General features: G+C 59.6%; 1 protein-coding gene across 1 annotated transcript; it reads left to right on the top strand.

Annotated features, from left to right (window-relative positions):
- Positions 1-27,421, top strand: REXO1 (RNA exonuclease 1 homolog). Its single transcript, XM_007954569.2, has 16 exons — positions 1-157; positions 15,448-17,096; positions 17,785-17,889; positions 18,580-18,793; positions 21,313-21,476; positions 21,577-21,708; positions 22,122-22,245; positions 22,786-22,899; positions 22,996-23,133; positions 23,374-23,487; positions 24,779-24,852; positions 25,828-25,938; positions 26,571-26,686; positions 26,799-26,937; positions 27,142-27,262; positions 27,333-27,421. Exons 1-16 carry the CDS (start codon positions 1-3, stop codon positions 27,419-27,421), a joined length of 3,561 nt encoding a protein of 1,186 aa, XP_007952760.1.

Here is a 27,421-nt window from a genome sequence, read left to right as displayed (position 1 = left end):
ATGCTACGTTCCACTGGCTTCTTCCGGGCCATCGACTGCCCTTATCTGGATGGGGCACCCGGGGGTCCCTGCCGGCGACCCTACTGCCACTTCCGGCACCGCGGGGCCCGGGTCCCCGGAGCGCCCAGCGGCGGCGGAGCGGCACCCCCCACAGCAGGTAATGCCCGCCTCCCTGCCCACCCCGGACTCGGCGCTCCGGCTGAGGTCTGAATTGCACTGCCGGGGCTGCTTGGGATCCCCGTGCCGAGCCCAGCCCCCTTCCCAATCGTTCAGGGGCGACGATCCCCTTATACGGGACCAGTACCACCCACCCTGGGATTCGGTGCAAGTCGCTGAACCTCAGTATTAATAATGTAGAATGTAAACAATGAGAGGGCCTGCCCTCCTGGGGCTGTCGTGACGGTGGGGCGAGGTAACGCAGGCCCACTGCTGAGCACTGGACCCGACACAAAGACGGGGACTTGGGACCTGAGTGAGCGTGGTTGACAAGAGTTGGCAGGCTCAGCGCTGCTGCTCCTGCCCTTGTTAGCGCTCGAGCTCCTCGGGGAACGATCCATTCCCGCTGCTCCCCCAACCTCATGTGGGCCAGTGAATCACAGTGGCTGGCAGTGCTTGTTTATTTCCTTGCGACTTTTCCCAGCGGCGCCTCTCTTCGCATCCACACCCTCTCCGCTAGTTGAGTCAGGAGGGGCTTAGGTGCACCGACTATGTGTATGTCAGACGCGACCAGACAGGGAGTAATTCAAAACCTACTTGAAGGGGAAGGAACCTCTCTGCTTGTTGGACGGAGAATACTAATGGGCTGCAGATCCTGTCATGGTGGTGATCACCAATGTCGTGGCTGAGTTTTTTGAGGGCAGCCTCGGCTCAGGCAGTACCTTTTGTAGGTAGTGTGGGATTTGAGCTGAGACATTAAGAATAGTGAGGGTTTAGATTGGAGGACAAGAGAGACATGGCAGAGAAAGGAATGGAGAGTGGAATAAGTCGAGGGTCCTATGTCCGGAGAGAAAGTGAGGCTGTCACGGTGACCACAGGTGGCCTACAGGCTCCCACACATGACCTCTGTCCCTGTTTCTCCCACTTGACTCTCACCGGATTTCTCATACCCTAGGTTTCTCATTAGGAGTTCTGGTGGCATAGCACCTAAAGCATTTGACAACTAACCGGAAGGTTGTAGGTTCAAACCCACTAGCTGCTCCTTGGAAGGAAGGTTGGGGAATCTATTTCCATAGAGATACCGCCTTGGAAACCCAAGGAGGGGTCTCTATGAGCCAGACCCAACTCTAGGGCAGTGAGTTTGGTGTTTGGTTTTTGGTTTTTAGGATTCCTTGTTCAGCCTCAGTTTCAAAGACTGTGATTTACTTGCCCCATTGGACCGTGATTCTCAGCACAGAACCTTCTTACTTCAAAAGAGAATCTCTCTTGCTAGGTTTAAGTCATAGTCTGTTTTTCCTCTTTGCTGGGGTGGGTAGAATTTTCCTAAATTCTCCCATAAATTTGCTTGGACCAGTGGCACCTGCTGCCCCTTGTTTGCAGCCAGTCGCACGTGCACGTTCGTTGTGTGCTTCCACACTTGGTGTCCCCCATCTTTGCTGGGCCAGGTGTGGGGATTCAGAGCTGCACAAGTGTTGGCCTTGCTCTCCAGAACCTGTCGGTGAGGAGGGAACCAGATGTCCTCACAGACATAAGTTCTCAGGTGGCCTGGGGCACACTGCCAGCTCTGGCGGGGGCTGGGGAGTTGGTAGAGAAGCCAGTGGGCTTGGAGGGCTTCCTGGAAGCAGCAACACCTGACTACCCTTCTTTAGTGCACGTTAAGATGCATTCTCTTAGCTTTGCCTGTGCACTCATTGGTGCTATATGAGACCACTGCGTGTGGTGTTCTAGAAAGAGCCCCTGCGTCCCAGCTCTTCACCATTTGAGCAAACTGACAGCATGCAGTCAGTGATTTACTTAATATGGCCCTTCTAGCCACGCATGACTCCTACGTGGTGATTGAGTGGGACTGTGTGTTAACAGGCTTGTGGACTACCAAGAGGTTTGGATGACATTGCTGGTAATAGAGTTGCTGTACCTAGAACCCCTGAGGTGTGGGATCACACAGATGGCTGCATGAAACCCTAGTGAAGGCACTGGGCAGTTTTGCCCATTCTAAGAGATAGGGTTAAAAAGAGCCAGTCCCAGAGCAGAGAGGACCTCACTGCTACCAAGAAAGAAGAGCTAGGAGTGGAACGTGTCCTTTGGACCTGGGGGTCCCCATGCTGAGAACCTCCTTGACCAAGGAGACAGAGCTGTAACTCCAGAGACAGTGAGGAACAGTGGCAGACAGAGGGCAGCAGCAGTACCAGGAGCCTGGCTTGAGGTGGTCCCGGGAGCCAGAGAGCTGAGCACCTTTGGGCAGGAGGCTTCCTGGTGGTGTGCCTCTGAGTACTTAGGGTAGACCCAAAGAGCTTTGTAACACTTGCCCTAGCAGGCAGAGGCCAGGCTCAAGTGGAGCCAGGGGCTGAGGGCGAAGAGGGGAGCTGAGTGAGGTCCTGGCACCTCAAGAGGGACAGACGTGCACCCCACGTCGGGGAGCCTTCCACACGGCCTGCAGGCTTCCTGCTCCTGACCCCGAGTCGTAGCCTGCTGCTTCCTTAATAAACCTCTTAACTGTAGGCATGGTGTATGGTCTATGAATCCTGTATGGCCACTGCAACGAACTATACAACCCAGCTGAGGAGTAGAAAGTGCCTTGGGAGGGACGGCTCGTGTCAGAATTGGTAAAAAGGTTGGAGGGAGGAGGCATGATTCATAGGAATCAGCTGTGGGCTGCTGCTGCTGCTTCTCGCCCTTGGGAAGTTAGAGGAGGTCAGATGCGCCGCCACTCTCACAGAGCAGGTCCCCTCCCTGAAGCCCTGACCTCCTGACTCCCCAGGAGTCCCGACTGGCCTCTAGCCTCCTGAACTTGCAGCATTAGTTTCCCCTCTCTGGGTGTTCTACCCCTGCAAGTTAGGGTTTTGATTTCTTTGTGCATGACAAATGGCCAGTCAGTTCCCCCAAAGGATCATTTCTGGGGTTCCACTTGGTGATGTCTGTCATGGGAGAAAATGCCACTGTACCCCTTCCCCAGTTCACTTGTGTTTTCCTTTCCCTGACTGCTGATGAGGCTCAGCAGTCCTCTTTGTTCCCAGTTGTCGGGGGAGGCTGCTTGCTACCTTCTGGTAAGAGGTCTCCCCCCCTGCACAGAAACCAAAACCAGATCCACCCCACATGCTACAGAGTAGAGCTACCTCACAGTTTTCTTGCTGTGATCTTTATGGAGCAGATTGCCAGGCCTTTCTTCCGTGTCACTGTTGGGTGGGTTTAAATCGTCAGCTTTTAGGTTAGCAGCGATTGCAGGCCACTTTGCACCACCCACGCTCCTTTCCTGCCCAAAAGCAGGCTTAGATTCCAGCTCAGCCTCTTCCCTGCTGGGGGACCTCTCTGTTTCCTCCTCCATGACATGCTTCCCTTGAGAACGTGAAGTGTGTGCCTGAGGTCTGCATCTGCCCCCGGGCTCCCGTTCAGCCCCTGCTCTTCACCAGGCCTCTAGCCCCAGACTCTGAGAAGTCTCGTGTCCCATCTGACTTGGAGATGGGGAGTCCCTTCTTCATTCTAAGCTTTGGGCCGAGTCCTCATCTCCTGGTGCTTTCCAGCCCCTCTTCCTGGCAGGAGGGTCTTGCTCCTTGGGTTGGGGGTCCCCTGAGGAAAGCTGAGGAAGAGGCGGCACCCCTGGGCTGTTTTCACCTGGCATGAGTCACCTTGTCCCCTTCCTGATTCAGGTTCCAGCCTCCGTTCTTTGCCATGCACCTGTGGCCTCCTTTGTGACGAGGAAGCAGGTTCGTCTGGCTTCTTCAGGGACTCAATGATGGCCAAGACAGTGGCCTCTGGAACAGAGGGTGGGCAGGGCACTGAAGGCCTCCCTGAGCTGTCACCTGATTGGGGCCAGAGCCTCTGGGGCCTCCCTGGATAGTGGGAAACCAGAGGGGGAGGAGGATGCTTCCTGGAGGGTGTGGCTGTGGGGGTGGGGATATGGATGGGCACTCAGGTTGGTGTGTCCGGGGCTTGGACTTGGAGGTGAGCGTGAGGGTGGGGCCAGGGACTCTGGGTTTCCTTTGGGCTATTATCCCCAAAGCTGTTTTAGAGCTAGCAGGATGCGGCTGGGTGAGTCAGGGTGACTACTTGGAGGGTGCAGCATGGACCCCACTTACTGATGTATCTGTCCTCCATGCCATCCTTGTCCAGGTGTGCCTGTGAGTGGAAACGGTTATGTGTTGTCCTGCAGGTCCTTGGCCCCGTTGGCTCAAAGTAGTCCTGTGGAAGGAGCAGGGTTGTGCTCACCCGTGAGAAGGAAGAGAGCAAGTTGTGCTTGCCCCCCCTTGTGGCCCTGCCTTACAGAGGCAGAGAGAGCTACCCAGGGAGGCTGCTGGCAGACTCGGAATCCCACAGTTCTGAACAGGTCGTGTCACCCTGGGTCCCCGCCACTCAGAGTGCCTGCTCTATGCCAGGGCAGAGATGCCCCAACATGAGACAGTGACTGGCATGGGCTGGGGGCACTTGGGGTCCTATGGCCAGCTGGTAGGTGTCAGATGGAGGACCTGGTCACCTTGGGAGAGCCCCCAGCAGGAAAATCACAGGCCCTAGGAAGTGACCAGTGTCCCTTCCAACAGTACTCTGGCTGGGGTGACACGTGAGGACCCCAGGCTCTGCTCAGGGGTCTGTTCTGACGTAGCCCCACATTGTGCTCTCACAGGTACCTGGGCTCGTGAGTGTGCCTCCAGCAGGGGCTACAAGTAGTGCACAGGAGAGTACTGGAGCAGGCGACCCTGGGTGGAAGTTTGGGCCAAGTGTGATTGAGTGTTCTAGAACTTCCTCAGGGGAAATGTTTGCACATACTTTGTGTCAGGCCAGGGTGGGGGGTTCCCGGCTGAGGGAAGAGGATGGGTCCCGCCTTGGTTTTCTGGTGCTGCTGAAACAGACAAACCACAGGTGGATGGCCGTATCAAACAGGGGTGTATCCTCTTACAGTGTAGGAGGCTAGAAGTCCAAATCAAAGTGCCAGCTCTAGGGGCTGGGTGAAGGCCCCTCGACCTTGAGATTCAGCTCTGCCTCTTACTCCTGGCCCACTGGAGCTGGAGGCTTCTTATAACCCAGGCAGCTGCTGAGGCTGACAAACCCAAGGTCGGCAAGTAGAATGGCACAGTCTCCAGATCAAGAGGCACACGGCAGGCCACTGGTTCAAGTGCAGAAACAATTCTGACATCGGCAGGCAGCACTGGGTGAAGGCTCGGCTGAGTGCTGGATCCGAACGTGCCAGTGCTCAGAGTCCTGTCTCCAGGCTGCTGCTTCTGCACTGGAAGCAGGCCACACCCCAGAGGCGGCTACTCAGCAGCTCACGGCAGAGTCCACCGGGGAGGGATTACAGTCTCATCACGGGAATGAGTACATCCAGCTGCCCGGCCACTCACAACCACAGCCCAGCTAGGTTGACACAAACAGCTGCCGCGGTGGGGAAAGGCAGGCAGCCAGGTGTGGGGGTCTCGTGTGCTGGGGGAGCACAGGTGCGCTGTCACTATTTTGAAGTGGCTGGAGAGGGTGGAACAAGACCCCATGTGGGAACAGCACCTCGGGCCCTGGGCAAGTGTCCAGCAGTTTCTGAGGCCTGTGTGCATGCTGGGGAGGGGTCCACTTTCTTCTGGCCCTCCAGATCCAGGCAGCCCCAGAATCCCCATCTCAGAGCTTGACCACGGTTGCACCCAGTTACCCACTCATGCACCAGTCAGGCCCCCCATCTCTGATCCTTCGTCAGCAGTAAGAACTGCTGTCACCGTTTTACAGGTGAGGAAACAGGTTCAGAGAGGGCACTCACTCACCTGTATCCTCAGGGTGGAGGTGGGGGGGCTGGGGCTGAATTCAGGCCCCTGCCTGCAGCCCTGCCCTCCCCCCCACCACTGCCGAGTGCCTGCAGCCTTGCCTTGAGTGCCTGAGGATCACATGCCTTAGGCCCAGCTAGGAAAGGCTCAGAATGTGAAACTGGCTGGGTTGGACCTGCATGAATCCCAAAACCTTCCGAGGACAGCCAGGATGGAAGGTCAGGTGGTCCCAGCCGAGGTGGCAGCAGCAGCACCCCCAGGCCTCTCCGTCCACCCCACCACTGGCCTCTGACTGTCCACTGAGGGAGGACATGAATCCTGGAGTGGCCCCTTTTGGTCTAGAGCCCTCAGGAAAGCTCTGTTTCTCCAGGGCAATGTCGGTCAGGAAGGGCAGGCGGAGAAGGGGTGAGTCTGAGAAAAGATGCACTTCCCAGCAGAGGGCCTCGTGTTCACTCTCCTCTGCGCCTGCTCACTTGGCGACTTGGGAGGAGGACACCAGGGAGGCACCCTTGCCTGCCGTGCTACTCAGCTGCCTTTCCTTGTGCTGGTGGCATCAGGTCTTGTGTTCCCGGACATGAACAGAAGCCTGCTTCTCCAGGCCCAGCACTTACACTGAAGACACCCAGCCACCATATCTCCTCCCCTTGCAGTGACAGGACTGAGACGGTTGTCTTGTGAGCACAAAGGTGGTGGTACTGACTAGGGCTTGAAGCTGGGGCCCTGGGTGCCACTAATGGTTAAATGCCTAATTGCCAACTAGAAGATTAGTGGTTCGGATCCACCTGGAGGTCCCTCGGAAGAAAGGCCTGGTTCTACTTCCAGAAAGTCAGCCACTGGAAACACTGTGGCATGCAGCTGCACCTTTGGGTGTGGGCTCCAGCAGGCCAGCGGAGGGCCTCCTCGTGGGTCTGGGTGGGGGCCGCGAAGCTCTTGGATGACACGGGCTGCGACCGGCAGGGTGTGGAGCAGCATCCCTGGCCTCTACCTGCTCTATGCCAGCAGCAGCCCTCCCTCTGTCTTGATACCCACAGGTGTCCTCAGACATTGCCGGGTGTCTCCTGGGGGCAGAATCAACCTATTAACCACTGGGACGGGATTTCCTTTTCCTTTCACACTTCACTCCCCTGCCCCTCCCAGGAGCCTGGAAGCCCAGCAGGCCCAGGTTTGCCTGAGGCCTCAGGAAGCTGGGAGCCCCCCGCTGGGGCGGAGCTGGTCTCACTGCCCTGTGGACATTTCCTGTGTTTTTTGTCTGGGGAGAGATGAGAGGCAGGGGGGGCTGCTGGGGCTTTTGAATAGTTTACCTTCTTAGCCAAGTCACCAGGACTGAAGTCACTACAACTTCACCACAGTGCAGAAGGACCAGGGTTCCAGTGTGGCTTGAGCCCTTCCCTTTGGAGCCATGTCAGAGGTCAGAGGTCATCTCAGCTCACCGGTGTCCCCAGGGGCAGAATTGCCATCAGCAGAGTCCCAAGTTAGGAGATCCATTGTCCCCAAGACCGTAGCTTTCGAATCACCTTTATTCCAGGAGAGGCTGCCCTGTGGGCCTGGTGGGGCTCCTGAGGGGACCCTGATCTGTTGTCTGTCCTTCTCTAGTGTGAAGTGAGAGTGCTGCCCTATCCGACTGTTGTTGTTGTTGTGTGCCGTGGAGTCGGACCCGACTCAGGGACCCTTCCTTGGGTTTCTGAGGCAGTATCACTACGGAAGTAGATTGCCCCGTCTTCCTTCTGAGGAGTGGCTGGTGGGTTTGAACCGTCAGCCTTCTGGTTAGCAGTCAAGTGCCTTAGCCACTATGCTACCAGAGCTCCCCCCATCGGGCTTGTTGTTGTTGTTATGTGCCGTTGAGTCGGCCCTGACTCATAGCGACCCCTCCTTGGGTTTCCGAGGCAGTATCACTACGGAAGTAGGATTGCCCAACCTTCCTTCCGAGGAGTGGCTGGTCCCAAAGTCAGGGAGACTCGACCCTGGTCCATGGCCTGGTCTATCCGCCCCCAGCAAGGCCCCTGCAGTGGGCTCTGGGGGCCTGTGGCTGCAGGTCAGTGTCCCATTCATTTACTCGTTCTGTCATTCGTTCTTCCCCCAGACCTCAGCAGACACGTGTGCTGGCCAGCCAGGAGTCCATTGGCCCTGCCTGTGGCTCAGGTCACTGATTGGCTGCACAGTGGGGAACAGGAGAGTGGAGCAGATGGGGACCAGGACGGGGAAGGACCTTCACCCGAGGCATGTCCTGGGATGTGGGATGTGCGCATGGCTGTGTCCATCCTGGAAGCCGAGTCCATCCCCTCAGCCATAGTCACACACAGAACCCTCTGTCCTTCCTATTCCCCTGCCTGGTTCCTGGAGCCCTCACAGAACAAGAGCAGGCCCGAGGAGCTGGGACATGGGCCTGGCTGCCCGGAGTCAGCTGGCATCCCACTGCACCCTGGCTGAGGAGATGTGTGAGCTGGGCGTGTGGGTGTGGGCTTCCGTGTGTTGAGTACTGCGCTGTTGGGTGCTTCGGGGAGGGTAGTCATTCCTGTGCTTCTGCAGGGAGGATCTGGGAAGGCTGCTCGGAGGAGGTGGGTTTTGAGTGAGTTGATGGGACAGGAAGGAAAGGCTCTGTGTTGGACGGGGAGGCCTTGGAGCTGGCCCCTGCCCTTCAGCTGTCTCCTGACCCCTTTGTGGCTCTTTTGGGGCCTGGGCAAGAGGGCTGTTCAGGCCTGGGAGCTGTTGGAGAGGAATGAATGAATGGATGTGAAGGAGCTGGCCTGCCTTGAAAGGATGACCTCTGTCACCTCCCCCAACATGTGTGTACGATGTCGAGTAATAAAAGCAGTTGATGCTCACGCATGACCCTGGTGTACAGGTTCTTAGGGCACCCAGTGGGCTCCCCTCCTCTTGCCGTTATCCTGTAGTTATCAGGCGGGGAAGAGAGTGCGGGGGTGGCATCCCCGCCCCAGCTCCCTGTGTCCCTGAGCATCAAGAGAGACTGGAACTCACAGCTGTTGCCTGGCTGTGTCCTGGTGGGGGGCTCTCAGGAAGGCTGCCCGAGCAGGGGACAGAGGGAGGAAGAGATGCCCCCGAAACCCTCCTGGAAGACGGCTTTGGGCTCGGAGATGCCCAGGTGCTAGAAAAGGGTGACCACTTTCCTTTCAAAACATCTCTGGATTGTGAGAATAATTCCCGCCATAGAGGGCCACGTGGACTCTGCAGCGTGTACTGACATGCTGCCGCCCAGCCCGTCTCCATCATCTGTTTTCTCTGCAAGTCTGTCCCTGTTACATGTTTCCTGTTTCCAAGCTGTAGCTGGGCCCCTGCTGCAGCTTTGACTTTGCACCCAGATTGCTAAACGTGGCTGGGAAGCGTTTTGAGGGCAGTGTGCAGACAGTGTGATGCGTGGGCGCTTTCACAAATACTGATTTTCAGGCTCCTCCCGGGTCGGACACACACAGCCCAGTGGGTGGCCCTTGTGCCTGCTCTGTCTCGAGTCGGGCCATTGTTCAATGGTCTCCCGGTTGGGGACCTTTTTCCCCTTTTCTGTGGCCTGGATTCGGTTCTGTAGCTCCAGCTGCAGGACACCAGGAGTTGGGATGACAGCTCAGGGGCAGGAAGCACCAGGTGCACATGGGACTTGTGTGGAGGTCTGCACTCAGAGCTGGGACCCTGGAGGCCCAGAAGCACCCCGCTTCCCCTGGGCCAGTCCAGCTGAAGCAGTGAACACACAGACCCAGGTCACTAAGGGGCAACCTTTGGGGGCTGTGCTGGCCAGATCCTGCTCTTAGAAAAAGCCCAGTGGACCCTGTCCCTGCTGCCCCTCACGACCCAGCGTGTCTGTGGTGTCTCCTGCACAGTGGCTCTTTTTGTCCCCGTCCTCCACCTCCAGGCATCAGGTCCCCACACATCCTGGGATGGGTGTGGTCTTGTCGCTCACGCCCTGAAGACTGAGACTCCTGTCCTGCTGAACTTTGAGTAGGCAAGGCTTGTGTCTGCTGCCTCCTGGTGACCGCAGTGTGTGTGGCCCTGGGCCGTCTCCTACAGTTGTCAGCATGTGGACTTGGGCCCGAAGAGGAAGAGAGAGGGGGCTGAGGTGTTGGCAGGTTTCGGGGAAGCCCTGGGCCTCTGTCAGGTGGGAGAGAGGGTAACTCAAGGTCCAAGTCTCCCCTCCAGCTGCCAGGACTGCAGAAACTGCTAGACCTGGGGCATGGTGGGCTCTGGGGCCGGGAGAGGCTGCTGGTGGGCGTTTCTGGGTGGCTTGGGCCTCTGGAAAGGCACAGCCAGCCTGAGTTCTGCAGGGGGGCATGTCCTCCCCCAGCAGCCCCTGTGGCCCTCCGGGGTTTTGCATTACATCCCCACAGCCCTGAAGCTGTGGGAGGCAGTGTCTGGGGGTCTGGGCTGGTGCACCTCCCTAGGTAGCTGGTGATGGGACAAGGACCAGGGATGCCCTGTTTGGTGGGGGTATCGTTTATGCTGGGTGAGAGCTGGCTGTCATCTTTACAGGAGCACATTGCCAGGTCTTTCTTCCACAAAGCACAGGGTGGGTTTGAACTGCCAACCTTTCGGTTAGCAGCTGAGAGGGTAGGTTCTGGGCTGCTGTCTGCAGAGCCCCTTTGGGGGCCTTTCCCAGCCTTCTGAAGATGAGCTCCTATCTCAGAAAAATGGCCTCAATTTTGTTCACCAACCTGGGGGCACCCTTCCCACCTGTAACACCGCCTCCTCAGCATGCTGCTGTCGCCCCACAAGGTGCTATCAAGTCTCTGATGCACCCCCAGAGTCAGGGCTGGGGGCCACAAGCAGCTGCCAGATGCCTTCTGAGGGGGTCCCAGACTTCGAGGCAGGAGGACCTAGGCAGGTGTGGGGGGACCCAGGCAGGCCAGTACCAGCTTCATTTGTTTACTGTGAAGCCTTGGGTCACCTTTTGGGGCCTTGGGGAAGGGCACCTACTGACAGGGGCCTGGGTGCTTATTTCTGAACTTCGAGGTGGCTGTGAGCCCCCTGAGCCCTCAGCAGGATGTGCTGAAAGATTCTAGACCTTTCCAGAGCTGTTAGGCTGGGTGATTTACCAGCAGGGAAACTGAGGCCTTGGGGCAGACTGCCAAGGGGAACTTCTTTCTTTTATTCTGGACATGGGCGGGGGAGGCAGCCACTTAGGGGTGAAGAAGCCCACCCCCTGCTGGTGATGAGGGGACTGGGCTGGGGTCTGTGCCCCCTCCTCTGGTCTGAGGCACCCCAGATCCCCACTGACGGCCTGTCCGCTTCTTGGACAGGCCTGTCCGCTTCCTCCGTCCTTGGACTGGAGGCTGCCTGGGTGCTGGAGAGGGCGGAGCGGGTGTGGTGTCCTTGTTGTTGGCTGCTGTTTCATTGATTCAGAGTCACGCGACCCCACTTGTGCAGACTGACTGCTGCATGAGGTTGTCAGGGCTGGGACCTTCGGGAGGTGGGCCACCAAGCCCGTCTCCTGAGGTGGGTCTGGGCTGCAGGAGCAAGCAGCCACAGGCCGTGTGGGTTTGTACATTCACAGCCTCACAGGCCTGGAGTCCGGCTCCAGAGTGGGTCTCGGACTGAAGTCAGGGGGTCTGGTGCCTTCTGGAGGCTCCGGGAGGAGAATCATTCCAGCCTTTTCCAGCTTCTAGAGGCCCCGTGTTCTTTGGCCTCTGACCCCTTCCTGCGCCTTGAGAGCCAGCGTGAGCATGTCCAGTCTCTTTCTCTGCTTCCACCCTCACACCTCCTGCTCTGACTTGACTCCCCCCTTGCTTCCTTTAGATAAGGACCCTGTGGTTATATAGGGTATTGGGTGGCACATGGTCAGTGCTCAAGGCTGTTACTGAAATAAATGTTGGAGGCTCGAGGCTACCTAGAGGTGTCTCGCAAGAACAGCCTGGCAATCAGCTTCTGAAAAGTCAGCCTCTGCAAACCCTGTGGGCACAGTTCTGCTATAACATGTGGGGCCACCGAGTCAGAGTCCACTCCACGGCCAACGCGCTTTTGGCTTTCTGAGTATATTGGCCCCATTTGGGTAATCCAGGCTACTCTCCCATCTCCAAGTCCTTAACTTGAAACGCTGTAATTCCATTTCTGTGAAATATCTAGTACAAGCAAATGCATAAAATTCACAGCTCAACAGCAGTCGATTCTGACCCATGGCGCCCCTAGAGGACAGAGTGGAACTGCCCCACAGGGTTTCCCAGGCTGTCAATCTTTACAGAAGCAAAGCCCAAACCACACCCACTGCTGTGGTGTCAATTCCGACTCACAGCGCCCCTAGAGGACAGAGTGGAACTGCCCGGGAGGCTTTCTTTATCTTTACAGGAGCAAACTGCCTCATCTTTCTCCCACAGAGTGGCTGATGAGCTCAAAGCACCCATCTTTTGGTTAGCAGCTGAGTGCATTAACCACCCTGCTACCTTGCTACCAGAGCTTCTTGGCAGATGTGCAGAGATAAACACGTATCAGCGGTTGCCAGGGGCTGCAGGGAGGGGGCAGTGGAGTTACTACTTGAGGGACAGGGAGGGGTGTGGAGCTCCTGCAGGAACTTTGGAACCGGGCAGTGCCAGTGGTTGCATAGCATGGTGGATGGTGTATGGACGTCACTGAACTGCACCTTTGCATGCGGTTGGAAGGTAGGTTTTTGTGGTCACTATGTATTTGCCACAATAAATGAAGATCCTTCATTCAGTCCCATCTGCAGAGTCCCCTTTGCTGTAGAGGATGACGTATTCACAGGTTTTGGAGATTAGGGGTAGACATCTCTTTTGGGGCGAGGTGGTGGTGGTGGTTAAAGATAACCTTGTGGCACGATGGTTAGCTGTTAACCAAAAGGTTGACAGTTTGAACGCAGCCAAACTTTCTCGTAGGAGAAAGCCCTGGTGATGTGCTCCCGTAAAGACTGCAGCTTGGAAAACCCTGCGGGGCACCTCTGCTCTGTCCTGTAGGGTAGGGATGAGTTGGAATTGACTGCAATGGGTTTGGGATTTTGGTTGTTAGCTGCTGTTGGTTGGGTCAGCCTGGGTCATGGTGACCCTGTGCACAGTGGGACTGAACGTTGCCATTCCCGTGATCGGTTGCTGGTTGGGCTGCTGTAACCCAGTGTGTTTTTTCGTTGGCTCATTTTCACAAAAGTGTAGGTGCTTCTTTCTGAGCTTCAGGGTGGCTGTGAGCCCCCTGAGCGCCCAGCAGGTGTGCTGGGAGTGATCACAAGGCCTGTCTCCTACATCATGCTCTGAAAGCTCTGCTGAAACCTGTTCAGGGTCATGGGACACACAGGGTGGTGGCTACGAGTGAGGTGCATTGACTGGGAATTGGACCCGGGTCTCCTGCAGGGAGTTGCACTCAAAAACCAAACTCACTGCCATCTGGTCCATTCTGTCTCACAGCGACCCCCTTTTGGGTTTCTGAGACAGGTGGTTGGGTGCTATAAAGTTGGTTTCCACTCAGAGTGATCCCGTGTGACCCAGGAGAGCTGCCTCGCAGGATGTCTTATAAGCTGTCATCTTTATGGAAGCAGATTGCCAGGCCTTTCTCCCATGGAGCTGGTGGTTTTGAACCTCTGACCTCTCACTTAGCAGCCAGTCGCTTAACCATTGTTAGATCAGAACTCTGGGTCTCCCACAGGGAGAGCGAAAACCCTCCCAGTAAGCCACCTGTGAGAGCCCCTGATGTCTGCCGAGCACAGGTGTCTCTTGGGGGAGCGGCAAGGAAACGTACCAGTTCTTTCCAACACCAGTCATGAGCCATCAGTGGCCAGCTGGGTGGTGACCTCCTGCTCTAACCTGGACACAGAGGGGTCTCAGGTGGTGGTCCTGTTTCTTTTCCCCTTAAATGGGACCACTGCTTGACAAAGATGGAGAGACCTTAGCCCGTGTGGGAGTCTGTCTGTGGGTCCTGGAAGTGGAGCTGCTGGGGGACAGAGGGCAGGCAGGGTCTATAAGAAGCTAAGGATGTAAGCCCTGGTGACTACCTGCTGCCCTCCTGCACCTGGGCCAGCAGATGGAAGTCACATCACCCAGCACAGCACCTTGGGCCTGCCTCACGGCTCAGGACCTGTCAGATACCGCAGCTGGTATGCATGCTGTGTGCTGTGTGGCAACACATGCTGCTTCTTCACCAGCCTTAATGTGGTCACATCGCTGTCACCACTTCAGACCCCGCGTTGAAGTAGGAAGGCGCCTTGGTGGCACAGTGGTTAAAGCGCTCTGCCGCAACACGTCAGCAATTGGAATCCTCCCAGCAGTTCTTTAGGGGAAAGTCCTGGTGCTCTCAAAGATTTTAGCCTAGAAAACCATATGGGGCGGTTTTGTCACATGGGGTTGCTAGGAGACAGAATGGACCGCATGGCCACACGCTTAGGGTTTTTGCAAGTAGGTGGTGTGTGTTAAGGGGAAGACTACTTGCAGATCAGAGGTGCCCCCCCCCCATGAGCACTGAATTAGTTGGCTGTGTATGTGTTTGTTATTGTGGTGAAACTCGGAGCTTCATTTCCACCCCCTTTTGTGTGGATAGTTTAGTGGCATTAATCCCCTTCACCCTGCTGTGTAACCATCTGTTTCCAGTTGCCATCCCCTGAGACTTGGTGCCCCTAGGTAGTAGGCAGTAGGCAGTGCTCCCTCCCCCTGCCGCCGGACCCTGGAACCCGCTCGCTGGTCAGCGCAGGTCTCTGCCTTTGCCTGTTGTGGACCTTTCCTGCCAGTGGGCTTCCATAGACACCTGTGCGTTGCGGCCAGCATCGGAACCCGCCTGGCTCTTAGCTGCACTCATTCATTCCATTATATTTTGGAGACGTTTTTAAAAAGTGAGGATGTGTACTGTTTATCCTTTGGCATCTCCCTTCTCTTATTTTTGTTTGTTTTTTAATTTTATTTTGTAGTGCCCTTTTAAGTTTACAGGAAAATTGTGCTGCAAGTCTAGAGAGTTCCCATTTGCTGGGCCCCCCTTTCCTCACTGAGTCCCACGTTAACATATTGTTATCAACTAAAGTCTACAGTTTGCACTGGCGTTCACTCTGTTGTCTAGTTCTGTGGGTTTTGACAGATGCAAAATGTCCCATGTCCACCATTATGGTGTCACACAGGGTAGTCTCACTGCCCCAGAGTGTCCAGTGTATGATCAATTTTTCTGTGCAAAAGCTGACAATGTTAGGGTGAGCCCAAGTTCCCTACGGCTGCTGTAACAAATAACTACCACTAGGTGGTACACTTTCTCCCAGGGGCCCGGTACCATTGTGTGACACGGGTGGTGGCTGGGCCAGTCTGGGAACACCAGCCCTCTTGCCTCCAGAGCCCCGGCTCCCCACCTGTGACTTGGGGCTGGCTGTTCATGTCTCCATCCCGTCAACAGCCTCATGCAGGCCCCACAGAAAGTCCCCACTCCGCATGGCCATCGGTCATGCTGCCTTGCCATGACTGGCCACATGCTTAGACTGTGCACGGTGCAGCTTCTGCCATGGAGTGAGGGTTCCAGAACAGCCCCGCCCAGCTTAGCTGCCAGAGCTCTCCTTGGTGGGGCTGTGCCTGGAGCCACGGTGAGCACTCACCTCAGTTCCTGGAAGGCCGGTGACTGGCTGTTGTCTTTCCTGTGTCTGTTTCAGGGCTCAGCTATGACCCCTACAACCCCGAGCTGCCCAAGCCTGCTGCCCAGAGGGAAAACGGAGTCGTGGGCGGTGGGGCTGAGCCCCGCTGGGACCTGCTGGAGCTGGAGCTGGTCAACCAGGCCATTGAGGCCGTGCGCAGCGAGGTGGAGCTGCAGCAGAGGCGCTACCAGGAGCTCCTGGGCACAGCCCGGGCGGGCGGCCCCGCGGCGGCCCCTGCCCTCGCACCCCGCGGCCCCGCCGGCCCCGCCGCTGACCTGGCCGGCGACGACACCTTCCCACGGTCCTGCAACGACCACCCTGGCGGCCGAGGCCCACTGAGCCCAGAAGCCGGCTACCAGCCCACGCCACTGGCTGTACCTGCAGAGCCTGCTGCCAAGTACTCGCTGGACAGGAGCCCGGGCCGGGGCGGCGCTGCCCTGGAATATGTCCCCAAGGCCGTGGGCCAGCCCCGCAGGCACAGCCGCCCCGCCCTCAGTGGCAAGTACGTCGTGGACAACTCCAAGCCATCCACTGACCTAGAGTACGACCCTCTGTCCAACTATTCGGCCCGGCTGCTGAGCAGGGCCGGCTCCAGGGAAGAGAGGGCCCCTAAGCGAGCTCGGGGCACCCCTGGCCGCGAGCCCTACATGCCAGCGCCCAAGAAGCACTGTGACCCCTTCGGTGGCTGCGATGCCCGCTTCTCTGACTCGGAAGATGATGCCGCTGTGACCCCAGGCAGCGGGCCCCCCTCTGCCAGCCCGCCGAGAGCCCAGGCGGCCCCTGAGAGCCAGGCTTCTGGGAAGCCACCCTGCAGGAAGGGTCCGGAACCCGAGGAGGGCAGCCTGCGAGAGACCAAGGAGATGGCTGTGCAGTACGATGTGGGTGACCTCGGGCCGCCTCCCCAGGGCCCGGGCGGGGAGCCTCCAGCTGCTCCTGCCGCCCCAGCCACACAGGAGGCCAAAGCCAAGAAGAGACATGAGGAGCTGCCACCCACCGGCCACAAGGATGGCGTCCGCAAGAAAGATAAGGGCAGGGCCAGGGACCGGGGGAAGCTGGGCGAGAAGAGGAGCTCGAGGGCTGCCTGCGGCCGGGCAGAGCGGCTGGACGGGACCAAGAAGCAGCCATCCTCGGCCACCACGCTGGCCGGCAGCTCAGGGAAAGGGAGGCCCAGCCGGCCCCCAGAGCCCCGGCCGGCCTGCAAGAAGCGGGGGAAGCCCTCCCCCTCGGAGAAGCCCTCCCCCTCAGGGAAGCTGGCCACGCGCAAGGCCCACTCGCTGGACGAGGGCAGCTCCCAGGACGCCCCCAAGCTGAAGCGGCGTGCCCTGAGCCACGCTGACCTCTTTGGGGATGAGAGTGCAGATGAGGACGAGGGAGCACCTCGGGCCTGGCCCCCTGCACTGCCTGGCCTCAGCTCGGACTCGGACTCGGACTCCAGCCTCTCTGAGGCCCAGGAGCAGGGCCCACCCAAGAGGCTCCAGGCTGCCCCACCCCCGCCTGCTGCCCTCGCCTCCCCTTCCTCCTCCTCGTCGTCCTCAGGGGAGGACATAGACTATGCTGCCCTGGAGAAGGAGGTTGAGTTTGACTCGGACCCCATGGAGGAGTGCCTGCGCATCTTCAACGAGTCCACCAACGTGAAGACGGAGGACAAGGGCCGCCTGGCCCGCCAGGTGAGGGCGAGGCCCAGTCCTCAGCCTGGCCTTGGGCCGGTCCCGGTGGTAGATAGTCTGGGTGGTGATGCAAACTCACCACCTGCACACCCCACCCCCATCCTGGTCGCTCAGTGCTGGCCTCTGCCCCGTTTCAATCAGAAGCCCTGGTGGCTACCCGCTGCCCTCCTGCACCCAGGCCAGAAAGAGGACGCTGGTCACCACCCTCTCAGGAAGGCTCCTGACACCAGGTTCAGACAGACAGGCCCAGGGGTACTGGCTGCAGGGCCAGCCACCCCTCCTCATGCAGGTCCCTGCCCCCTCCCCGGCTGCCCTTACCAGGCTGTTCATCTTGCTCCCCACCATGGCCACCAGGGGGCGCAGCCTTCAAACAGACTGCCCGCCCGCTTTCCACCCGCCTTCCGGGCCCTTCCCTCCTGGCCTTGGGCTCTGGTTTCACTCATTTGCTAATGCCTTTCTGAGCCCCTGCGGGGTGCCTGGGCGGGACGGGAGAGGAGTTCCAGGACAGGGCCAGGGAGGTGGGTCTCGGGGTGTGAAAGGTTTCATCCCCTGCTTGCTGGGGGTGATTTTGAGGCCAGGTGAAGGGAAGACATGTGGGTGATAGTTGCTGGGGAGACCCTGAGGAGAGGGGGACCACGTTGAGAAGCATGTGGCGTGTGCATCGCATGTGCCGTGTGCTGTGTTACAGCCACCCAAGGAGGAAAAGGGCGAGGCGCAGGGCCAAGCAGGCCTGACCACACTGCTCCCGGGTCAGAAGAGGAGGATTTCCCATCTTGCCAAGCGAGGCAAGGAGGTGAGGGTCATCCCACTCATTTCTGGGGGTGGCCAGCAAGAGAGAGAGGGATTGGGCCCTATCTGCAGGAACCAGGGCCCCTTGTGCCTTGTCAGTGGTTGCATCTGGCAGACTCATATCTGGAGTTGTCTGGCCCCGGCAGAGAGGAGACTGGCCTACTGCCCTCCTCCCAGTGCAGTGGGGCAGGGTGCAGAGTGCGGGTAGAGCCACGCCCCCTAGCGTGGACTGAGACCTGCGGCCCAATCCCACTCCCCGGTACGCTGTGGCCCTGAGCCTGGGCCTCTTCTCTGCACTGTGGCTGCAGTGATTGTGGGGTAGCCGTGGGGGCAGTGAGTCTCACAGGAGGAGCAGGGCCGCCGGGGTCCTGCACAGGGCAATTTGGGCTCAGCACCCTTCCTTCCTGCCCTCCTCCTCTAGAAGCTGGCACCTGGAGGGAGATGGGGCCAGTCCCACTGGGAGCGGGAGCCTCGCCCTGCCCTGCCCTGTGTCAGGGCCAAGGGCATAGCCTGGTCAGGGAGACAGGAGCCTGGGGCAGCCCTGCCCCGTGGGTGTCTGGGATGGAGCTGTCACATGCCTGAGGCCAGTGCTGCCTGCTGCTTTCCTCTGGGGCACCCTTGGCAGGCGCCAGCACCCACACCCCATACCCCGAGGCTCTGGGACCCCCGATGGGTAGCATTTCTGGTCCTCCAGGCAGAACTCCCGAGGAAACCCCCACCGGCAACCCCGGCCCGGCCCCTGACTGCCCAGGAGGTGTGTTACCGGCGTGCCCAGCAGGCCCAGCAGGAGTCGGCCAGCTGGCTGCAGGCTGCCCCACGGCCAGCCGAGAAGCCTCCTTCCACACACCTCTCAGTGCCGGGTGAGAAGAGGCGGATAGCCCACGTGCCCAACCCCCGCCTGGCTGCAGGTGCGTCCCAGCCAGGGCAGTCCTGGTCAGGGTGGGCCCTGCTGAGACTGGAAGGGAGCCTCAGCCCCTCATACTTGCTGGGTGGTGGCTTTGATGGACCCCTCTTCAGGGCCTTGGTTTGCTCATCTGTGAGATGGTGGGGAACCTTCTCCCCTGGCCTGACACGGGGGCCTGGTGGCGGCCCAGTGCCGTTCCTGTGCCTCCTGGCTATAGGGGTGCAGGCATTTTTCCTCCCCCTGCTCTCTTCCTTTGTATCAGACCCACTATGTCGTCCATGTCCGGCCTCCCGCCTCCTTGGAGCATGACCCTCCTGTGCTGTCCCTGCTGCCCATCTGTGTCTCTGCTTCCCTGACTCCACAGCTGGCCGGCCCTCCCCCTCAGGCCCTGGGATGTGGAGGGCAGGGTGGCAGGGGGCGAGTGTCTCAGCTGAGGTCAGGGCTTGGGATGGCCTGGAGGTGGGTCTAGCTGGTCCTGCCCAGGTGTGACTTCCCTCCCGTAGGGTGCCAGTGCTGCTGTGGCTGCAGGAGAAGCGTGCTCTGTGACGGCTCTGGCTCCCTGACACGTGTTGTGTGTGTGAGAGAAGGGGGTGGCGAGGGCTTTGGTGGTTCGGTGGTAACACTCTTGCCTTCTGAGTTTGATTCCCGGCCAGTGCACCCTGGGAGCAGCCCCTACCGTTGTACCAGTGCAGGTTTGCACCTTGTTCGGGTACCAAACAGGTTTCCATAGAGCTTCCAGCTTGTGGAGGACTAGGAGGAAAGGCTTGACTGTCTACAAAATGAAAACGCTCTCAGTCCCAGGGGTCAGAAGTGCAGGTGGTGGTGCAGAACTGGGCAGTGCTCGTTTGTCCCCCCTGGGGTTGCCATGGGTCAGTTGGTAGCCCGGCTGATGGCACCTAACAAGGATGAGAAGGTGGAGGTAGGGCTGCTGTCTTCCCATCTAAAGGGCGTGTTTATAGTCATGCCCTTGACCTTGGCGGAAAAGTTGGCACCTCCCATAGCAGGCTGGGGGATTCATCAGTGTGCCCGTGGCTCTGTCTCTTAAAAAGTGCTATGAAGACTCAAGGTGTGTCCCCCTTGGGGACTTGGGCCACGAGAGATAGCACCTCTACACAGGGGTCTGAGGGTCTCGGTGCATGCGGAGTCTGCAGCCACAGGGCTGGTGCGGGCAGCTGCCTCACCAGTTTCTGGGGATTCTGCTGCTCTGTGTCAAAGACCACCCTGGAGTAGCTGTCACCCCATGGCGCCCTGGAGCTTGGCCAGGCCCTTCCTGCAGACACAGGTGTCCTGTAGCCCTCCCATCTCCCCCAGGGGATGTGGGCCCACTCCCACCCCGGCTCCCCCAGGCCCAACCAGAGAGGCGCGTGCTGGGCAGGGGTGGCTTCGCAGCGGCAAGAGGAGCCAGTTGGAGAGGAGTCGGCTCTGAGATGCACTCGTGGTCATGCGCGTTGCTGACCCTCCCCCTGCCAGCTTCAAGATCTGGGGCCCAGCGGGTGCTTCTCACTGAGTCCTGGCGGGTTGTACTTGGAGGCACTCAGCCCGCTCCAGCCCCGGCACTCCTGGTAGCCCCTAATTGAGGGGTTGGAGCCACAAAGACTGGCTCACTAGCACAGAACATTTAGTGCCAAATCTAGGGTGTCACGCTTCTGTTCCTTTCTTTGTGCTCCCGGGGCCATGTGAAAAGTCCCAGTGTCACATATTTCCTCTGCTAGGGACAAGCAGGTTAGGTTGCAGCTCCCTTCCTTCTTGGGTGGTCCGTGAGGGGGATGGTGCATCCCGAGGCCTCGCAGACCCCATGTGATGAGGCTGGGCAGAGCTGACAATGTGGGGGCCACTTTTGGGAGCAGCAGGTGTGGGGCAACCTGCGGCCCTATGTTCCCTGCCCCAGGCTCCTCCCCCGGGGGCTGATGGGTTTGGGGAGGGACTGGCCTGAGGCCAGGGACAGCTGTCCAGGTCAGTGAGCATTGGTCTCTTAGCTGATACCCAGGTCAGAGCTGACCAGATCCTCAAAAAATATACAGGCACACAAAAGGGCCCTGCCTCCTTAGAAACAGCCCCAGCCCCCCACCTTCGGGCAGGAGACTGTGTGCTTTATGACCTCATCGGTGGGCGGGGCAGAACACAGGCTGGTGCTGGTCATAATGACCAGGCTGGCCATACCCTAGTGTCCTCTGCCCAGGAGCCAGGGCCTTTCCTCCCTCGGTCGTCAATGCCTCAGAGTTGGGGGCCTGACCATGCGGCAGTGGCTCGTCACGGCCCACACCACCCTCCACATCGCCCTGTTGGCAGCCCCGGTGCCTGACCTGGCCCCTGCCCCTGACTGTCGTGCCCCCTCGATGGACTTGCCCAAACACAGATAGAGCCCCATGTCCTTTCCCAGCCCAACCTGCAAGCTGTGGCCCCCAGCCCTGAGCAGTGAGATGCACGTGCTGCTGGCCCTGAGTGACCACAGCTACCTGGTGCTGCACAGCTCGGTCATGGGCCTGCTCGCCGCCTGCCCTCACACCCCCGGCCCCCTGCCAGCCCCCACAGGTGCCAAACGGACCCTGGCAGCCAGTGGCAGCCAACCCCCCCATGGTCCCGAGCCTGGCAGGCAGCCCCTGAAGACGCGCACGCTGGCAGGGATGGCATCCAAGACCACCTCCACCGCCACCCCAAAGCGGGTTGCCCACAGTCCATCACTGCAGGTGATGTGGAGGGGTGACCAGGGTGGAGGGTGGACTGGGGCAGGGGGCCTCAGTCCATGTCCCTCTGCTCGCCCTGTCTGATGGCTCTGCTTTCTTTTAGAGTTTAAAGAAGCCTATTATCCCCAAAGAGTTCGGGGCCAAAGTGCCCACAGCCATCCGGCAGCGATATCTCAATCTGTTTATCGACGAGTGTCTCAAATTCTGTTCTTCCAACCAGGAAGCCATAGAGAAGGTAGGAGCTGGCGGGTGCCGGCGGTCCCTCCTGCCCCGTCTCCAGGCCCCTCCTTGGCGGTCGGTCCCTCGGCCCCACAGCTCCCCCTGGGCCGCCTGTGAGCACGCCCTACGGGGTGCAGATGGCAAGCGTGCTCAGCTGCTAACCACAGGGTGGAGGTTTGAGGCCACCCGGAGGCCCTTGGAGGAAAAGCCTGGTGACCTGTTTGCAGAAAATCAGCCCTTGGATGCTCTGTGGAGCGCAGTTCTACTCTGCCTGCCCTGGGGGTGCTGTGGGTCACAGCCACTGCTCTGGGCTCCCGGGAACAGTGCAGGGCCTTCCAGCACCTCCCTGGTCATATTGCCACCGGTGCCTAGGGCCCTGGGCTGTGCTGCCAGGACTGACCACGTATACGCACGTGTGCCTGCCCACAGGCGCTGACCGAAGAGAAAGTGGCCTATGACCGCAGCCCCAGCAAGAACATCTACCTGAACGTGGCCGTGAACACACTCAAGAAGCTGCGGGGCCTGGCCCCCAGCGCCATGCCTGGCCTCAGCAGTGAGTTGGGGGGCCCAGGCTGTGCATGGGGCCTCACTGCAGCAAGCAGCACTCCCCGCTGGCTGCCCTTCTCCGTGAGCGGGTCTTGTGGTCCTGGGGGCCCTGCTAATGGAGCTGCTGGGCCCAGGCGGTGCTGCCCCCTCGCACATCAGGCTTTGGGAGGCGAGGATGCGCTGCTCATTAGAGCTCTTGAGGTGCACTAAGCACGCCTTCCCCTCCATTAGCTGCAGCCACACTCGAGGGCTGCTCCACACACGTTACCCCGCCCCACCCACACCAGGGTGAAGACTCCTGCTGTGGGGGGTGGGGGCCTCCAGGCCTGTCCTCAGAATTCAGGATGGGGACCTGCAGAGTCTCCTCACCCAAGAGAGGGTGACGAGGTCTTACGCACTTTAGGGCTTTCATCTCTTGGTCTGGGCCATGGGGAATATTCTGGAACAAGGTGGGGGGCAGGGTGGCACCAAGAGGACAGGGCCTGAGGGATGAGGAGCAGTGGGGTGTCTGGTCCACTAGGTTTACCTGCCTTCCTCCCGCCTCCAGAACCAAGCAGCCGGCGGCTGGTGTCCCACGAGGTGGTATTAGGGGGCAGGCTGGCCGCTAAGACCAGCTTCTCGCTCAGCCGCTCGAGCAGCCCCCGGGTAGAAGACCTGAAAGGTGAGCCCGTCCTGGTCAGATCCCACAGCCTCTAGACCCCTGCCCTCCTCGGCTCCGGGGTGCCCGTAACAGCTGGCCCTTGGTGTCTGTCCACAGGGCTTGCTCTGTACAGCCGCCTCAAGGAGTACCTGCTTACTGAGGACCAGCTCAAGGAGAACGGCTACCCCTTCCCCCACCCCGAGAGGCCCGGCCGCGCTGTCATCTTCACAGCCGAGGAGAAGAAGCCCAAGGATGGTGAGTAAGTCCAGACGCCCCTGTGCCTGGGGGAGCTACACGCAGCAGGAGCAGCACGGCAGCTCTGACCCGTGCCCCAGGCCCGTCCAGACTCCGGCTCATGCCCCTCCACTGTCAGGCTCCAACTCTGAGCCCGTTCCCCCACACCAGTTTGGGGCTCCCACCCATGCCTCCCTCTGCTTCGAGGCTCTGACTGGTGCCTCCTCCTGTCTGTCCATCCGCCCGCTGTCCTGCCCACAGCCTCCTGCAGGATTTGCTGTCGCTGTGGCACTGAGTACCTTGTATCCTCCTCGGGCCGCTGTGTCCGCAGTGAAGAGTGCTACTACCACTGGGGGCGGCTCCGGCGGAACCGGGGTGAGTGGGGCTGCGGGCCACCTGGCAATCCCACTCATCCTCCTCGTCCCCCCAAAACTGCTTTCTCCTTTATTCTTTGATCACAAAGGTAGCACGAGTCCCTCTCATGCGCCCCCCCTGTGAGCCCCATGTACCCTACTGCTGTGTGGGAGCACCATTGGCAAGCAGCAGTCCCCTCCTCCACTCTGCATGCTGCTTCATTCAGCCCACATCACCGTCCCCTCCCGGCAGTGCCCACCCACCCCGCTCTGCCACACTCTGTCCCCAGTGGTGGTGTCACAAGGATGCTGCCCAGAGCCTTTTATGGGATCTGGGATCTGGGCCTGTCCTTGCTACCAGTTCTCCAGGGATTCGGGGAAGTGTGTGAAAGGGTCTGCATAGGGGTCAAGAGGTGTCCTGTCCCGAACCTGAAACCTAGAAAAGGGTCTGAAACTGCTAACCTCCCCAAGGCTGCCCCTCAGTACAGTGCCAGGGCCCTCTCTGCCAGGAGTGGGGTGTCTTCATCTCAGGTTGCCATGAAAAATACCACCAGTAGGTGGTGCTGGAGAAGAGAAAGGTACTCTAGTTCTGGAGGCCCAAAGTCCAAGGACAAGACTGCCACAGCCTTGGCCCCTCTGCTGCTTAGAGATGCATGTGCTTCGGTGGCCCTGTGGTGCCCATCCACTCTGACCATGTGCCACTCTCTGTCCCACCCGTGGCCCATGTGTTACTCTCTCTGTCCCACCCCGTGGTCGGTCTCTCTCTCTCTCTGTCCCACCCCACGGCCTGTGTGTCTCTCTCTCTGCCCCACCCCCTGGTTGGTGTCTCTCTCTCTGCCCCACCCCATGGCCTGTGTGTCTCTCTCTGTCCCACCCTGCAGCCTGTCTACCTGCCCGTGTGTGTCTCTCTGACTCCACTCAGACGGGAAGAACCCACCCTACCCCCGTGATCTCTTTGATAACAAGAGAAAACCCCTGTTTCTAAGTGAACAGAAAGGAAAGATCATGAACGGTTGGCGATGGGGGTGGGGTGGAGGGTGAGTGTTTGCCCAGGGTGTGTGGTTGTGTCCGTGGCAACAGACCTGAGTTGGAGAAGGCAGGTGAGAATGGCCACACAGCTTGAAGAACAGAATCAGTGTTGTTGAGTACTACATGAAAAAGTCACTGAGATGGTTTATGTTTTGTTGTGTATATTTTCAGAACATAGAAAAGGGTAGAGGATTAAGGTTTGGCAGGTCTTGTGGGGGTGCAGTGGAGCCTGCAGCAGGGCCCTGGGACAGTTGGTCAGTGTCCACCCCTGGCTCCCCCTGCAGTGGCTGGTGGCTGGGAGACCCAGTACACGTGCTGCTCCGCTGCCATCGGCTCCGTCGGCTGCCAGGTTGCAAAGGTGAGTGTCCTGGGGCCCCAGAACCCCGTCTCCTGGCTACACCCCTCTTCTGGTCTTTCCTTTTGACATCTCTTTTTTGCTGGCCCCGGGCACAGGGTTGAGGGAATGGCAGGCCCCCCAGGTCACTACAGGGAAGCCCGCCCCCCTACACCCTTTTGGCAAACCCCTTCCCTCCTGGCTTGGGAGAAGATTGGCCCCAGAGCCCCTTTTTCTCACCCAGACAGTGGGACTGATGGTTGATCCACCTTTGTTCTCAGACCCCATCTCCACCTTAGAGACCACTGGGGAAACCGGAGCAGGGAGGGAGAGGCGCCAGGCCCCAGCTGGGGGCAGCCGAGGGCTCTGCTGGACCAGGTCCTCAGGGTGGCCTGTGCGGACCAGAGGATAGCACAGCCGTGCCGCAGGCAGGGGCTGGCGGGTGGCCCAGTCTCCCTCAGGGGTCTTCCTCATTGCCTGCTGGAGAGTCAGCCCCTCTTGCAGGGCCTGGTGGGGCTCCCAGGACCTCGGGACACAGCGTGAGGCTTGTCGGCCCTGAAGCTCAGCGTGTAGCAGCAGGACATGCCCCAGCGAAGGGGGTGTGTTTGAGCTCTGTGCTCATGAGGGACCTTGTCCCGGAGGCACTGCTGAGGTCTAGGCATCCTTTAACTTTTATAATGTTTGGCTTAAGCACCTGCACCAACAGCCCCTTGGATCGGGCTGCTGTCGGCTCCCTGGTCAGGTATGTGTGTGGAAGTCACCCCCAGCAGGAGGCTCCCAGGACTCACGGCTGGCCTGAAGCCTGGGAGCCCTTGGTGGGTGCAGGGGCAGTTGCGTAGTGGCCCATTCCCTTTGGGCGGCTCTCCACCAGGGGCCTGTCTTTGGCGGGGTAAGTAAGGCTAGTCACAGTCCATAGCGTGTCCTGGTTGTTGGCTGGAGGCTCCACTAAAGCCCGGAGCCCGGCTTCCTTCCTCACCTGTCCGTGCCCCACCCCCCCAGCAACACGTGCAGGACGGCCGGAAGGAGAGCCTGGAAGGGTTTGTGAAGACCTTCAGCAAGGGGCTTGCAGAGGACGCTCACCCGGGGGTCTATGCTCTCGACTGTGAGATGGTGAGTATCTGCGCTTCCAGGGCTCCGCTCCATCCATCTGATGGGGGCTTGGCCTGGCCAGCCCCCAGCCCCAGTAGAGGAGTGGAGTGGGTGCCGTGACCCCTGTGAGCTGAAGGCATCTATCTTGGTGTCTGCGGGCCGGCACAGGGGCTCCCCCAGAGATTGGAGCTGATGCAGGTTTCGAGATGAAGAGCAGACGGAAAGCTGGGACCTGGGGGGGGGGGAGCTGCCAGAATGGCTGCTCTGGCCGGCTCAGCAGCTGCTGCTCTGGCTGCGGGGGGCTTTGTTGCTGTAACAACCGCCACACACAGTTTACAAGACCTAGAGCTGGTTAGCAGAACCTGTGTGTCCAGCAGGGCCCTTCACACTCAGAGCAAGGGCTGCAGCAGGGCGACGCCCCTGGGCCCTTCCCGAGAAGCCCCGCAGGGTGGCACCATTAGCAGTTTTGTGGGGAACCACAACTAAGAATGGGTCTGGTGCCAGGGAAGGAGGCAGGTCTCGTTGCCCAGGCAGCCCCTCCTGCGAGCTCAAGGGCAGGGACACGGTCGGTTCTCAGGAGCCAGCAGGGGCTCACCTGGCTGCCCGGAGTGGCGACCTGACCAACTTCCATTCCCTTTGTGGCTGGGCCGCAGTCCTACACCACGTATGGTCTGGAGCTGACGCGTGTCACCGTGGTGGACACGGACATGCAGGTGGTCTACGACACCTTTGTCAAGCCTGACAACGAGATCGTGGACTACAACACCAGGTGTGCCGGGTCCGCCACCTCCCTGCTGGCCCGTCCAAGGCCGACCCCCACAGCTCCTCATTTGGGCCCTGCCGTGGCCTGTGGGCTCCAGCCTGACGTTGTGTGCCCCCAGGTTCTCCGGGGTGACGGAGGCCGACCTGGCTGACACGAGCATCACGCTGCGGGATGTACAGGCCGTTCTGCTCAGCATGCTGAATGCCGACACCATCCTCATCGGGCACAGCCTAGAGAGTGACCTGCTGGCCCTGAAGGTGCTGCAGCCCCCTCCCCCGGCTGGCCCGGGGCCCCAGCCTCGTCACTGTGGGTCTCCATGGTTCTGCTCGCTCTGAGCCAGGGACCCCGGGCCCCTTAGCCCCCAAGCCCTCCTGGGCCCCACAGAGCAGCGCTATCTGGGAGGGGCAGGGGCTGGACTGGCCTGGGCGCTGCCACCATGCAGACCTCCCGCCTGCCCGCAGGTCATCCACAGCACAGTCGTGGACACGGCCGTGCTGTTCCCACACCGCCTGGGCCTCCCCTACAAGCGCTCCCTCCGGAACCTCATGGCTGACTACCTCAAACAGATCATCCAGGACAATGGTGAGCACCGCCCTGCCCACCTGCCCGCCTTCCCGTGGGGCCCCAGCCAGTGACACCCCTGTCCCCACAGTGGACGGGCACAGCTCCAGCGAGGATGCCAGTGCCTGCATGCACCTGATGATTTGGAAGATCCGCGAAGACGCCAAGACCAAGCGATGA

This window comes from Orycteropus afer, unplaced genomic scaffold (assembly GCF_000298275.1).
Source record: "Orycteropus afer afer isolate SDZICR_OR568_19922 unplaced genomic scaffold, OryAfe1.0 scaffold00466, whole genome shotgun sequence".
Classification (NCBI taxonomy): Eukaryota; Metazoa; Chordata; class Mammalia; order Tubulidentata; family Orycteropodidae; genus Orycteropus; species Orycteropus afer.
Note: the sequence above shows the minus strand (reverse complement) of the source record. Positions and strands in the feature narration are given on the sequence as shown.

Excerpts from the sequence above, each read along its gene's own strand:
- REXO1 (XM_007954569.2), top strand. The coding sequence starts at position 1 with ATGCTACGTTCCACTGGCTTCTTCCGGGCCATCGACTGCCCTTATCTG. Across the intron at positions 18,794-21,312 it reads CAACCCCCGCCTGGCTGCAG|CCCCCACAGGTGCCAAACGG; the intron begins GTGCGTCCCAGC and ends GCCCCCTGCCAG. Across the intron at positions 21,477-21,576 it reads CCCACAGTCCATCACTGCAG|AGTTTAAAGAAGCCTATTAT; the intron begins GTGATGTGGAGG and ends GCTTTCTTTTAG.